Source organism: Ascaphus truei, chromosome 2 (genome assembly GCF_040206685.1).
Source record: "Ascaphus truei isolate aAscTru1 chromosome 2, aAscTru1.hap1, whole genome shotgun sequence".
NCBI classification, from domain to species: Eukaryota; Metazoa; Chordata; class Amphibia; order Anura; family Ascaphidae; genus Ascaphus; species Ascaphus truei.
The window spans coordinates 483,498,629-483,514,096 of NC_134484.1; the positions used below are offsets into that span (position 1 = coordinate 483,498,629).

A 15,468-nucleotide genomic window follows, 5' to 3' on the forward strand; every position below is an offset into this window, starting at 1 on the left:
CAAACCTGCCGGGTGACGCCATGGCCGCGCCCCCATCACTCCCCCGCCACGCCCCCCCCCACCAATATCGCGGGCGCGCGTTGCAGCGGCGTTACCGGGGCCTTAGCCTAAGGAGGCTGATCCTCTGTGAAAAGCTTTCCCCACACTATGTACATGGAAATGGTTTCTCCCGTGTATGAATCCTGTGGTGGGTGAGGAGGTGGCTCATTTGAGAAGTTTTTCCCACGCTCTGTACATGTGAATGGTTTCTCCCCTGTATGAATCCGCTCATGGTTGAGGAGCTCCACTTTTGTAGAAAAGCTTTTACTGCACTCTGTACATGTGAATGGTTTCTCTCCAGTATTAATCATCTGGTGTATGAGGAGGGTATGCTTAATACTAAATTGTTTCCCACACTCTGTACATGTGAATGGTTTTTCCCCTGTATGAATCCGCTCATGGATGAGGAGTTCTTTCTTCAAAGAAAAGCTTTTACTGCACTCTGTACATGTGAATGGTTTCTCTTCAGTATGAATCATCTGGTATATGAGGAGGGTACGCTTAATACTAAATTGTTTCCCCCACTCTGTACATGTGAAGGGTTTCTCGCCTGTATGAATCCGTTCATGTTTGAGGAGCTCCATCTTCAGAAAAAAAGCTTTTACTACCCTCTGTACATGTGAATGGTTTCTCTCCTGTATGAGTCATATGGTGTGTGAGAAGGATGCTCTTAATACGGAATTGTTCCCCACTCTGTACATGTGAATGGTTTCTCCCCTGTATCAATCCACTACTGGTTGAGGAGTTCTGTCTTCCGAGAAAAGCTTTTACTACACTCTGCACATGTGAATGGTTTCTATCCAGTATGAGTCATCTGGTGTCTGAGGAGGTTGCTCTTAGTACTAAATTGTTTCCCACACTCTGTACATGTGAATGTTTTTTCTCCTGTATGAGTAATCTTGTGTCTGAGGAGGTGGCTCTTAGTGCTGAATTGTTTCCCACACTCTGAACATGTGAATGGTTTTTCTCCTGTATGAGTAATCTTGTGTCTGAGGAGGTGGCCCTTAGTATTAAATTGTTTCCCACACTCTGCACATGTGAATGGTTTTTCTCCTGTATGAATCCTCTGGTGACTGAAGAAGTTTTTCTTAATACTGAATTGTTTCCCACACACTGTACATGTGAATGGTTTCTCCCCTGTATGAATCCGCTCATGGTTGAGGAGCTCCGTCTTCCAAGAAAAGCTTTTACTACACACTGTACATGTGAATGGTTTTTCTCCCGTATGAGTAATCTTGTGTCTGAGGAGGTATCTCTTAGTGCTGAATTGTTTCCCACACTCTGAACATGTGAATGGTTTTTCTCCTGTATGAGTCATCTGGTGTCTGCGGAGGTATGTCTTAGTACTGAATTGTTTCCCACACTCTGAACATGTGAATGGTTTTTCTCCTGTATGAATCCGCTCATGTTTGAGGAGATTCGCCTTCAGAGAAAAGCTTTTACTACACTCTGTACATGTGAATGGTTTCTCTCCTGTATGAGTCATCTGGTGTCTGAGGAGATTTTTCGGAGAACTGAATGGTTTCCCACACTCTGAACATGAAAATGTTTTCTCTCCTGTATGAATCCGCTCATGGTTGAGGAGCTCAGTCTTATGAGAAAAGCTTTTATTACACTCTGCACATGTGAATGGTTTCTCTCCTGTATGAGTCATCTGGTGCCTGAGGAGATTTTTCAGAGAACTGAATGGTTTCCCACACTCTGAACATGTGAATGGTTTCTCCCTTGTATGAATCCACTGATGATTGCGGAGGGTCGTCTTGGTACTTAACTGTTTCCCACACACTGTACAACTAAAAGGAGTCACTGCTGTCTGAATCATCTGCTGTGAATGAAGTTTCCCCTTCAGTGAGAAACCGCTCCCACTATCTGTACATGTAAAGGTTTGCTCTCTAGCGGGAACACAAAGGTGTGTGAGCAGGTCCCTGTAGAGTGAGAAGCTTTTGCCACACTGACAACAGAGAAAATGCTGAGCATCGTGGCTTCTTCTTAAATCTCTCGCATACCTTTTGCTGGACCCATATTTAGAGTCCGTCTCCGCTGTGTGCTGTACAATGTCTGTAAGTTCACCATCATGTGGCACTGGTTCCTTGTATGTGTCCAAAACGTGGCAGGAATCATTGTTTTGTGGCACTTCTGGGCTGCGAGGAGTCAGACAGCTTCTGGATGTATCAGAGCTCAAGTTCTGTTCCTCATTCAGGCCGTACTCTAACAGAAGTAAACAAAAAAGACAGAACAAATGTTTTCAGTCTGTAAATCAAATGACTGAACGCAAATTACAAATCCAAAACACTGAATAATCTATTTCACCAATACTTAATTAACAAAATATTCTCTTCACCCAGGGTTTTAAAATTGTTGCACATGGACATCCAGTTGCCCCTAATGACTGTGGTGGTGGTCCCGAAGGCCTGAAATGTATTTGTAGCAGCAATCAATGAAATCATTGATACATATATAACCTGTATTTATTACTGTATTCATTATTCCAGCGGTGCACAAACTGGGGAGAGCAAGATTGTTTAGGGGGGGCGCAAGCGTCTGGCGGCGATTATGCCTGGAGCAGAGAGAAAAGCAGCCGGTAGCTGCAATTTCTCTTTCGGCCTTTAGGTGGCGCTGATCTGCACAGCCCCTGCAGAACCCCTTTGTTGCATGCAGCGTGATGTGAGCATGAGTGTGAGGGGGTGTCATGGGGAGGGTGAGTGTCATGGGGAGGGGGTAAAAGAGACATGGGGTGAGAAACATATTGGAGGGGGAGAGGGAGAGGGAGAGAGTAAGAGACACTGGGGGAGGGAGAAAGAGAGAGTGGGGGGAGGGAGAAAGAGAGAGTGGGGGGAGGGAGAAAGAGAGAGTGGGGGGAGGGAGGGATTGACACTGAGGGGAGAGTGAGAAATACTGGAGGGAGAGTGAGAAATACTGGGAGAGGGGGAGACTGGGGGAGAGGGGAGAGAGGTCCTGATGTGGCGGGGAGAGTGAGATTAATAATACAGCATAAATGGGGAAACTATTAGACAAATATCATAATATTTATTTTTAAGTGATGTAATTTGTGATAAATACTTTTTTGATGTGTCCCGGTTTTTACTTTTGAAAATCTGGTGACCCTAGCTGGCGGCCAATATCATGGTGCGGGCGGGGGCTGCAGAGGTACGAAGCCTGAAGAGAAATGGCTCCAAAGAGGCCAGGGGGGAGCACTCCCCAGCGCAGTGACATCAAACCCGCTGCAGGTCTGGCCGGCACTGTGGAGTGATTGATGCTGCAGCTGCACGCTTTGCTGTGTCTGCTGCTGCTGGGGGAGAGGGGAGGGGAATTCTGGCGGGGGAGGAGGTGGTTCCCTTTTCAGACCAAAGAGCTGCACACCCATTGGTAGCAGGGCCTTCCAGCTCCTGCAGGAGCCGGAGCAGGCCCCTGCCTCATAATCACCTATCCCCAGGGAGCTCCAGCAGGACCAGGAAGAGATCAACTGAGTGCTCCCCCCCTCACCCACCCAGGTAAACGGAGGGATGAAGGTCAGGCAGAGATGGCAACATTGAGGGGCTTGGGAGGAGGATGAGTTTTGGGGGACTGAGGGTTATTCTTTGGGTCAGGGGGGGGTCACTTGGGAGTATTGATCAGCAGGGGAGATCCATCAGAACCCCCTTGAGTTTTGTTATGGGGGTCCCTGATCAACATTTAAAACGGAAATAAATAAATACATAATGCTGGTAGGTAGGAGTGGATGACACTTGGGAAAGCAAATGGGAGAAGGAAAAAATGGAGGGGGGGGGAGGAGGAGAGAGAAGGGAGGTATCAAAGAGGTGTATGAATCCCCCCTCAAATGGATTGCCTTTGTGCACCAGAAAAAAACATATAACCAGATGCCAGCGAACAATAAAATAAACAGTGATCCAATACTAGTATACACCTGCGCGCACGCCTGCAGCCCAAGAGGGAGAGAGACACTGGGGGGAGGGAGAGAGACACTGGAGGCAAAGCAACTTGTGAACTTGGCTGCAGGAGATTGTAGACGCGTGGCGGGGGCGTCACAAAGCTGGTTCGCCCTTATTGGCTGAACCAGCTCACGTTCACTGATGTCATGTGATTTTGATTACATCAGGCAGGGGGGTTGGGGGAGCCGGAGAAATTTCATGGATGAGAAGGGGGGCCTCAGCATAAAAAGTTTGCTCACCCCTACATTATGCACAAACTGGGGAGAGCAAGATTGTTTATGATGGTGAAATGTATTCATTATTTAAGGATACATGTACATCCTCCAAATAATTAACACTGAAAATGTCCATGAGAAGTAAAGTTAAGGAAGTCCTGGTCTATTATATTAGTGCGTTAATAATATCAACTAAACCAAACAGCAACCTATAGTGTAAAGATACTGTAGTTGCCCATGTATATATGTCTTTATTTATATAAGACCCCGCAGTGTACTCAGCGCTTTACAGCAGAAACAATACGTTACAGGGAATTATAATACAATAAGTGCAACAAACAAAATCAGACAATAGGAATGGAAATCCCTGCCCTGGAGAGCTTACAATCTAAGTGATGCAGCGACTACACTGCCCATGTAATCTTCTGCCATAAGACCCACATAAACTAACCTGCTCCATTTTGTGTCATATTTTGTCAGTCACAAATACTATTCATATCATTTCCCAAGCACGCGGCCTTGGTGTCATATTTGACTCCTCTTTTTCCTTCTCCTCTCACATTCAAAACAAACAAACAAACAAAAAAAAAAGGCGCACTGCAGAAAAGAAGAACTGGAGGCAAAAGTAGAAAAAATAAAAGAGTTATTGAGACACAGCCTAAGTTAAAAGAAAAACCTCCAGGGAGACTTCCGGTGACGTCAAGGGGAATGGCAGCTTGAAGGAGAAGCTACCGAACCCCTCTGAATGAATATTCTAACAAAGCATATTAAATAATAAAACAAACCTGCAAAAACAAAGAATCCCTAAGTAAACCCCCAAAGACTTGGCTCCGGTGACTTGCTGGGCTCCGGAGTGGCTGGTTCCGGCGTTCCGGAGAGCGGTGTCGGAGACCCCCAGCGAGCCCCTGCCCACGGTGCGGGACTTGCACCTCTGCAGCCCGCAAAATTCAAACCCGACGGAGAGACCGGAGAGGAGAAGCGGCGGGACTCTAAGCGCCCCGAGGGGCCAAGAATAGCGGGGAGTTGGCGGCGATCGGGGGCGGAACCCCCGACGCCCTGTTGGGTAAGAGAAGCGCCCGCTGTGGCCGCCTGAGGCCGTGAGGAAAGGCGCGAGCGGAGACCCCCCCGCTATGGGTCCAGCTCCCTCCAAGATGGCGGTACACAAACAAAAGGTACAAACCTGATCTAAGGCCCTGCTGGGAGAGAAGAACGCCGGGAGGGTACCCATTAGTGAAGGGAGCCATAGGCCCCAGTAGCATTGTGAGGGAGGAGGAGGCGGCCATCTTGGGAGGGCACCACGTGGAAGCACAATCACCACACAAGGGTGCCTAAGAGAGGACGCCCTGTATGTCAGAAACACAGTCCTAAGGCCAGAACCTCTGGGTCCAATAACCCCACACCTAACCATGCAAGCTGTACTGGACTAAATAAAAAATCCTATCCTGCTGCACTAAAAAGACCCCACAGTTCCTGCAACATCTCTACATCTCACCCCCCCCCCCAAAAAAAATAAAAAGGAATAAAAACAGATAAAGGGGGAACTCCAGGTGACGTCAAGGTGCACAGACGTCTGAGGGGATCATTTCAGAGCCTTCCTGGAATAGCCTGCTATAACACCAACTAAGCAAGAGCAAAGTGCCAACAGGGTCTCGTGAGGACAGGGGCTTTGCAGGGGATGAGCAGTAAGTTGAGGAAACCCTCCCAACAAACCGTTTCTAGCTTCTTCATGCCGCAACAAAAACCCACAAAGAGTGGCGGGACTATCCAAGATGGCGACCAGGCGTGCTCGTCTGGAGGATTGACTAACTTCTCTGCCCAGAGAAAAACTCCCCAGGAATAACGAAAGAATATCTGGAGGGGCTCTTTTCACAGATGAGACAGGGGTTCCAGGAGGACCTATCCAGAGCCATAACCACCCTCATAAAAGATATGGACACTCTGGCTGAAAGGACAGACTCAATTTTTAAAAAAAAGTAGAGGAAATTGAACATAACTACTCCTCTGCGGAAGATGAAATTAACTGTCTGAACTGTGAAATCCAAGCGCTAAAAGAAAGTGCAGAAGAGCAAGAAAAGAGGGATCGTCGTCAGAATCTCAGAGTGCGGTATATTCCTGAGTCCGTGGACACAAACCTGCTGCGACCTTACCTGCTTGATCTTTTCATCCACTTGATCCCTGAGTTCAAACAGGAAGAAATAGAAATGGACCGAGCACACAGGTCCCTGGGCCTCAAATCATCAGACCCCAAGAGAGCCAGAGATGTGATCATAAGATTCCATTCATACTCAATTAAAGAAAGAATTTCGACAGCCAGCAGGGAAAGAGGAGATATCCAATTCCACAACTCTCACCTTGAAATATACAGTGACCTGTCGAAAGCAACAATAGATAGGCGCAGAGAGCTGAAACACAACGCAGAAACTGCGTGAATGTAAAATAAGGTACAGATGGGGATTTCCCTTTAAGCTGGTGGCACAGGTACAGGGGAAGTTCCAATCGGTGTCCTACCCTGAGGATGGTCCCCGCTTCTTGAGAAGACTGGGACTGCATCACGCCGGCAAAGACGCTGCAGCTGAAGAGACCGAGGAAGAGCAGAACAACTAACTAGCTGCAAAAACACAGGGAGCCTCCCAAAGATTGGCCTTGCAGAGAATGCCAACGCATGAAGAATGAGGCCCCAGGTTCCCCCTGGATTCTCGTGGTCGGAACACCGTTTGAGGAGGTATCAAAGGGAAACGTTACCCCCGAATCTCGGGGAACATCTGTCCCTCAAGCTCACATTGATGCGACTTTTCTGACCTGGCGAGGAACTGCAGCTCCTCTGATCATAGTTATATGCTAAAATGCGCAGAGGATTTAAACTTAGAGTTAGATAGAGAAGATTGGGAGGATATCTGGGAAGCAGCCTCCAAAACATCAAATTTGTACCACTATTTATTTATAAAATATTTTCCCAGTAAGTAATACATTGAGAGTTACCTCTCGTTTTCAAGTATGTCCTGGGCACAGAGTTAAGACAAATAATACATGGTTACAAATACAGTTGCATAAGTGAACAGGGTATACATTATATACAAGAAATTGCATGCACAGTTAAAGATAATAAATATTATGGGCGTATGAAACAGTTACAGACCAGATTAAAATGTGTGACAGCCTTACATTTGAAAGAACTTAAACTGGTGGTGGATGTGAGAGTCTCTGGTAGGTTGTTCCAGTTTTGGGGTGCACGGTAAGAGAAGGAGGTACGTCCGGATACTTTGTTGAGCCTTGGGACCATGAACCGTCTTTTGGAGTCTGATCTCAGATGATAGGTGCTGCATGTGGTAGGGGTGAGGAGCTTGTTCAGGTAGCTGGGTAGCTTGCCCATAAAGAATTTGAAGGCAAGACAGGAAAGGTGAACTTTGCACCTAGACTCGAGTGATGACAAATCTAGTTCTTCGAGCATTTCGCAGTGATGTGTGTTATAGTTGCATTGGAGAACAAAACGACAAATTGAATTGTAGAGGGTTTCAAGTTTTCTACGGTGGGTTTCAGGTGCCGAGCCATATACTATGTCTCCATAGTCAATAATTGGCATTAACATCTCCTGTGCTATACGCTTTCTGACCAGGAGACTTAGGGAGGATTTGTTCCTGTAAAGTACCCCTAGTTTGGCATAGGTCTTGGTTGTCAGGGTATCAATGTGCATTCCGAATGTTAAGTGGAAGTCCACATGCCCAGGTATTTAAAACTAGTAACAGGAGTTAGGGTGGTGTTAGTGTTGGGTCTAATCTGGAGCTCAGTCGCTGGAAGCTTTAAAAATGTAGTCTTGGTCCCAAATACCATTGTTACAGTCTTGTCAGTGTTTAAAAACAGTTTGTTTTGGGAAATCCAGTTTTCGAGTCTCAAAAAGTCAGACTGAAGTACGTGTTCAAGGTCGTGGAGGCTATGGCTGTGTGCATATAAGATTGTGTCATCTGCATACTGTACATGTGTATTGAAGCTTCCTTACAAGCTGTGGGAAGATCATTGATGAACACTGAGAAAAGTAGGGGCCCCAGAACAGAGCTTTGCGGGACGCCACAGGTGATATCCAGGGTGTTGGAGTTGGAGCCTGAGATGGACACATGTTGGGATCTGCCTGATAGGTAGGACGGAAACCAGTTTAAAGCGTGCTTCCCTATTCCAGAGCTCTGGAGTTTGTTAAGCAGGATAGCATGATCAACAGTATCAAAAGCCTTTGCAAAATCTAGGAATATTGCACCAGTGAGTTGACCACCTTCCATTCCACACTGGATTTCATTGCAAACTTTTAGCAGGGTAGTTACGGTAGAGTGTTTGGGGCGAAAGCCAGATTGGAATTGGCTAGGGAAATTTGACTTGGTATAGTAATCGCTTAGTTGGGAGTGGACACATTTTTCCATGACTTTGGATAGGATTGGGAGAAGGGAGATTGGTCTGTAGTTTGAGACAGTGTTTTTGTCCCCACTTTTGAAGATTGGGACAACTCTAGCAGTTTTCCAGGTCTTAGGGATATGGCCTGCAGACAGGATAGAGTTGACTATGGAAGCAATTGGTTTGGCAATGGCTGGGGCACCAAGTCTTAGGAACCTAGATTGCAGTAAGTCAGTTCCACATTGGCTGCTTAGTTGTAATTTGAGGAGCGCTTGTGTAATCTCCTCTTCAGATACTGGGTCAAATTGAAAATTGTGGGCAGCGTTGGGAGGGGGTGGGGCTATATGGGTACTCCTAGGATGAGATTCAGGTTTGTGGTTTATGTTGCGTTTCATTAATAAGTTAGTAGCACACCCCACAAAGTAGTCATTGAATGCATTTGCAATGTCGGTGGGATTTGTCAGAGTAATATCCCCCGTAGTGATATTACTTGGCTGCTGATGGTTAGAAGGCTGGAATATGTTGTTGATAACCTTCCAGAAGTTAGCTGGGTTTGATGTATTCTGGAGGAGATTGTCAGAGTAATATTGTGCTATAAAAGAGAACATATATAAAATCTTATACCACTGGTACCTAACCCCGAATAGGTTGAGCCAGATTTTCCCCGGATCCTCAGATTTGTGCTGGAGAGGATGCGGGCAAAGAGGAGATATGGCTCACATCTGGTGGAATTGTCCTAAAATTCGGGGGTTCTGGATCATGATACAAACAATGATACGAGAACTTCTGGGGGTGGAGATAGAAGTGGACCCGGTATCTATGATTTTAGCCAAACCAATAGAGGACCTAGAGACGCAGGAGAGTAAAATGATTAATCATATCCTTACAGCAGCATGGTGCTCGGTTGCTGCGGCATGGAAAAAGATCAATGCCCCCTCCAAACAGAGTACTGAGAAGACTCAGAAGTCAGGGTGATGCAACTCCTCTCTGCACAACTTAGCCAAAAGGTGGATAAATTCCATAAGACCTGGGAAATTTGGCCAGATGCCTGACAACTATAGGAGCTGAGACATAGAAGAACAGGACCGACTACCCCCTACACCCCTCCCCTTGTCCACCCCCCTCCTCCATCTCCCCTTCACCCATCTTTTCCCACTCTACTCTTCACTTTTCTTTACCCTATCACAGAGAGATACACAAGAAGCGACTGCTTCCACAAGAAGCAATGGAAAAGTGTATTCGAACACAGTGAAAGAAGGAAGATACTAGCGAAATAAACAACAACAACTTATTGTGTATGTTTCAAAAATATGTTTAATATATTGGATTTGTAAGATTGTATACACATACCACTTTTTGGGAAATGCTAAATGTATAATGTATATCTCTCTAAAATGCAATAAAAAAAATTGAAACAAAAAGAAAAACCTCCAACGCGTTTCTCGCCATGGGTGCTTCATCAAATCACTGGTCTGATTGTCCACCCAACGAACCCTCGACTACAACCGCAGGTTAAGTAATAAATCACATAATTACAATGAATAAAAACTGGAATTGTGTGTGTTCTTTTACTGTGTACAATATCAATAGATTTGATAGGATTGGCATAGCAACAAATACAACATTTACCAGATTTGAAAAAAAAAAAAAAAAACATGTATTAAATTTGATTCATGAACACTGTCTGACCTGGAGGTAAATAAACTAGGTGAAAGATAGTTTGCCAAGGATTTAGCCTTTCTAAATGCAATTTTTGGTCCTTGTTCAATTGGCGCCAAGGTCTTCCTCCAAGGTGTGCACTTCCCAATGTTTATGGATGATTGAGCGGATTTCATCTATGCCGTGTAATAAACAGGAGATTGGACCCGTCGGGAGTGCCCTGGTCTCCTTGATTTAAACCCCCTGCCTAGAACCAGTCGAACCATAAGACAGTAACTCAGCATGAGTACAGAGTTTGGCATTCATGTAAGCCTCCTCTATTATTTATAAAACATTTTACCAGGAAGTAATGCATTGAGAGTTACCTCTCCTTTTCAACTATGTCCTGGGCACAGAGTTAAGACACTGATGTGAGTAAACCGCTGAAGGTTAATGGCTGAGTGCCTCAAACATGTATCTATTGAATCTGCAGTCCCCTACTGGGACGAAATAAAAAACAGGCAGAAGTCTGAGTTACGCACTATACTGCTACCTCATATTCTTGTGTTTTTTCTAAATAAACACTAGAAGACTGTGTCGGTAAGAGCCCAGACAGACAGACGTCAGGCTACGCAAGGGTGGCGTTTGTCACTTACACTGGCGGACGACCTGAGTCTAAATTGGCTAGATCTGCGATTTTCAGATTATCCCGGTTATGTGCGGTTTTTTGTCGTTTTCGCCTGGAGTGAACTGCGTTATTTTCGCGCTCGTGATATTAGCATTTTATTCTCGCTGTCTGCAATACTGCAATGCCGTGTAAAAACTCACGGGGCGTTTGCGAGCTGTTGTCTTGGAAGTCTAATACCTTCGCGGTTCAACCTACGTCAGTACACAGTCTTTGTGTGCGCGCGCAGTAATTGTAAATTTGCATATTTAAAGTATACATGCATTTCGGCATATACAGCGCTCTCCCCTCGCTCAGGATAATTAACTGCACTGCAGGGTATTTCAACTTATCTACAATGCAGTACATCTCTCCCACACCATTCCTTTGAACGTGTGTCTGGTTTCAAACACATTCCTGCTTGACAGCAGGATTTTACTGCGCATGCGCCTGTAACTTCGTTCACCACTGCTTGCTTGAGTGAAAAAAAATTTTTTTATTGTAATTTTTTTTCTCCACAAGCCTGCAAAAACCATCATACTGTATTACGATATTCAATCTGTGCTGTAGCTTTTGTCTGCGACCCTGTGCGTTTGACTGCACATGGTTGATTTGTGTGCTTTTTACGTACTGTATTTGGGGGTGTATTATTATGATGACATGCCTTTTGAAATTAAAGTATGTCTTTAGCTTTGAACTTCATGCGGCTGTCTTTAATTTTTTGAATCTTGCCATTGTGTTCTTAATCCGTCCATAGCCGAGCTTCAAAGCCTCACTGCGCCTGCGTTTAATCTTTTTTCAGATGGGAGCTATTTAGCTGCTTACTGCGCATAAGTCACCCAACCCCCCCTCTCCACAAAGTCATTCAACAGACACCTCCACAGAGTCATTCATTTTCTGAAGTTAGTCATTGTGTTTTTAATTCGTCCCTAGCCGAGCGTCAATCGCCTCACTGCGCCTGCGTGTACTCTAAGCCTCTTTGAGATGGGAGCTAGCTGATTACTTCACATGACTCACCCAACCCCCCCCCCAACCCTTTGAGGCTTTGTTTACGGTAACGCTTTGGAAAATCCCTTCTTGAATTTGAAATGTAAATCTGATTTGCACAGCATTGTGAGAATTGAGAGTAAAAAAAAACATTAACTGATTCATGTTGTTTTGTCATTTATTCTTATTCATTGGTGTACTGAAGGGGGGGGGTTGTGGTTGTTGTCAATGATTATGATTACCAGGAATGTGAATAAATATTTATTTTATTTCATCAGGAACAAAAAAATACAAATATAAAAATAATCATGAATAATACATAATGCAGTCTTTATTAAGTTCTTCTGGCAGATTGAAATTGGATAAACATTTAGAAAACATTTGTAAAACATGGAGAAACATGAATTATGCACATCTATAAGAATATTATTTAATAATATATATACTGTAATGTATAATATATATACTGTATATATATATATATATACTGTATACATAGTAATATTATTTTTTCCGTCTATCTTGTTCCTCATTCCGTGTACAGTAGTTCATTGAGAGTTTATATACTGTACATTTGACTGTACAAACAGATTAGACTGGACACAACACCCCACCTCCCCCCCAGGCCACCCTTTATTCCTGAAATGACAAGAAAACAAAAAATTTGTGCAGTTATGTGCGTACTGTATTATGGCATTGTGTGATGTGTAGTACTACTGTAGATGGCTGGTGCTGCTTTCTCTGGAAAGAAAAAAATTGAGCAGTTAGTAGGCAGTTACTGTACTACTGTCAAACTAGTCTACTGTATACTGAAACTACTGTATACTCTGACTACTGTTAAATACTACTGTATGTAACCTAATGGCTGGTTCTGGTCTCTCTGCAAAGAAAAAACTGTAACTACTAAACTGTATACTCTGACTACTGTTAAATACTATTTAACCTGATGGCTGGTGCTGCTCTCTGTTAAGAAAAAACTGTAACTACTGTATACTCTGACTATTGGGAAAGAAAAAATCTGTGCCATACTTACCTGTATCATACTGTACTTACAATACTACAGCACAGTACTACTTTCCTGATGCTTGCCCATTACACGCGATCACAATGGGCAACACAGTGGCAAAATGGTCTATATATTTTTTGCAGCGTTCCACGGTGTGTACATCGTTCCAAAAACTCATTATGCCTTTCAACAACTCGTCCTTTTTGGAGGGTTTCGCCACTTTCCGGATATGGTCCTTCAGCTGATGCCAGACCATTTCGATCGGATTGAAGTCTGGCGATCTGTCATTGGAAAAAAAGGACAATTAGTTTAAGAGATGCAGTACACAGTAAAAACAGTTGGAAAAAAATGAGACACGGTTACCGCACTTACTCCGCAGGCGTCTTCACCCAGTTGATAACGCGCTCAAGGATATGCGCTGTTGACGCGGTGTGTTTCGGATCGTTGTCCTGGTAGAAGCGGTGACCATTGGGGAACTCGCGTGTGATGTATTGCACTCTCTCAGGCACAATGTTGTCTTGGAAGAAAGCTTTATTCATGATTCCTATAGCAAGAAAAGAAAAGTGCTGAAAAAACTGCACAATAGTGCATAAGGCTACATTATATTTGATATATTTTACCTTCAAAGATGACAATGCATCCTGGTCCACGCCTAGAGATGGCACCCCACACATGCAGCTTTACGGGGTGTTTTGGCCGCAGCTTCAAAGATATGCGGACTTTTTTGTGGAATGCAAAGCTTGCAAATCTCTCCAGCGACACAGTAGACTCATCAGTGAAGATGCAATCCTGGAAAGTTTCCCCACGGCCGATCCATGCCTGGGCCTGGACCTGGACCACTCTTTTGATTTTGTTTGCGTCCCGTATCATGGGGTACGCTCTGTAATGACAAGGAATAAATAATTTTAGCGGTACAGTACAGTTTCCTAAACAACACTTTTACCGCCTGTACTGTCCAGTACTAACCTCACACGTCCATATTTCCATCCAATGCTGCGTCTCATCTTCTTTATGCTGGTCTCGGATACAGTCAGATTGTGCTTTTCCTGCAGAGTGTATTTGACCCTAAATGCACGCTTCTCATCATTCTCCTCACTTATTTTGTCCACCAGAAGAGTTGTCTCCCTACAATGTAAAGAAAATATATTGTTTTATTAATACGCATGCAATATAAAAATTATATATACTGTTGTACTGTTATATAAATATAAAAAAAATATATACTGTTATATAAATATAAATATGAAAAAATATATACTGTTGTAATATACATATACAAAATATATATTTATTTATAAAATATTTTACCAGGAAGTAATACATTGAGTTACCTCTCGTTTTCTAGTATGTCCTGGGCACAGAGTAAAACAAATACATGGTTACAAATACAGTTACATAAATGAACAAGGTATACATTATATACAAGACATTGCGTGCACAGTTAAAGAAAATATATATTATGAGCGTATGAAACAGTTACAGACCAGATTAAAGTGTGAGACAGCCTTAGATTTGAAAGAACTTAAGCTGGTGGTGGATATGAGAGTCTCTGGTAGGTTGTTCCAGTTTTGGGGTGCACGGTAAGAGGAGGAGGAACGTCCAGATACTTTGTTGAGCCTTGGGACCATGAATAGTCTTTTGGAGTCTGATCTCAGGTGATAGGTGCTGCATGTGGTAGGGGTGAGGAGCTTGTTCAGGTAGCTGGGTAGCTTGCCCAGAAAGTATTTGAGGGTGAGACAGGAAAGGTGAACTTTGCGCCTAGACTCTAGTGATGACCAATCTAGTTCTTTGAGCATTTCGCAGTGATGTGTGTTGTAGTTGCATTGGAGAACAAAATGACAAATTGAATTGTAGAGGGTGTCAAGTTTGCTAAGGTGGGTTTGAGGAGCCGAGCCATATACTATGTCTCCATAGTCAATAATTGGCATTAGCATCTGCTGTGCAATACGCTTTCTGACCAGGAGACTTAGGGAGGATTTGTTCCTGTAAAGTACCCCTAGTTTGGCATAGGTCTTGGTTGTCAGGGTATCAATGTGCATCCCGAATGTTAAGTGGGAGTCAAACCATAAGCCCAGGTATTTAAAACTAGTGACAGGTGTTAGGGTGGTGTTAGCGTTGGTTCTAATCAGGAGCTCAGTCACTGGAAGCTTTACAAATTTAGTCTTGGTCCCAAATACCATTGTTACAGTCTTGTCAGTGTTCAAAAACAGTTTGTTTTGGGAAATCCAGTTTTCGAGTCTCAAAAAGTCAGACTGAAGTATGTGTTGAAGGTCAGAGAGGCTATGGCTGTGTGCATATAGGATTGTGTCATCTGCATACATGTGTATTGAGGCTTCCTTACAAGCTGTGGGAAGATTATTAATGAACACTGAGAAGAGTAGGGGCCCCAGAACAGAGCCTTGCGGGACACCACAGGTGATATCCAGGGGGTTGGAATTATAGCCTGAGATGGACACATGTTGGGATCTTCCTGATAGGTAGGACTGAAACCAGTTTAAAGCATGTTTCCCTATTCCAGAACTCTGGAGTTTGTTAAGCAGGATAGCATGATCAACTGTGTCAAAAGCCTTTGCAAAATCTAGGAATACTGCACCAGTGAGTTGTCCCCGTTCC

At 44.1% G+C, this 15,468-nt stretch overlaps 1 protein-coding gene across 1 annotated transcript in view; it reads right to left on the minus strand.

The window, feature by feature from the left end:
* Nucleotides 1–835: 835 nt before the first annotated feature.
* The window catches only part of LOC142488042 (uncharacterized), a 56,903-nt gene continuing 42,270 nt past the window's right edge, over nt 836–15,468 (minus strand). The window contains exon 4 of the mRNA XM_075588391.1: nt 836–2,247. Coding sequence (XP_075444506.1) covers nt 836–2,247 — 1,412 coding nt within the window. The remainder of the gene's footprint in view (nt 2,248–15,468) is intronic.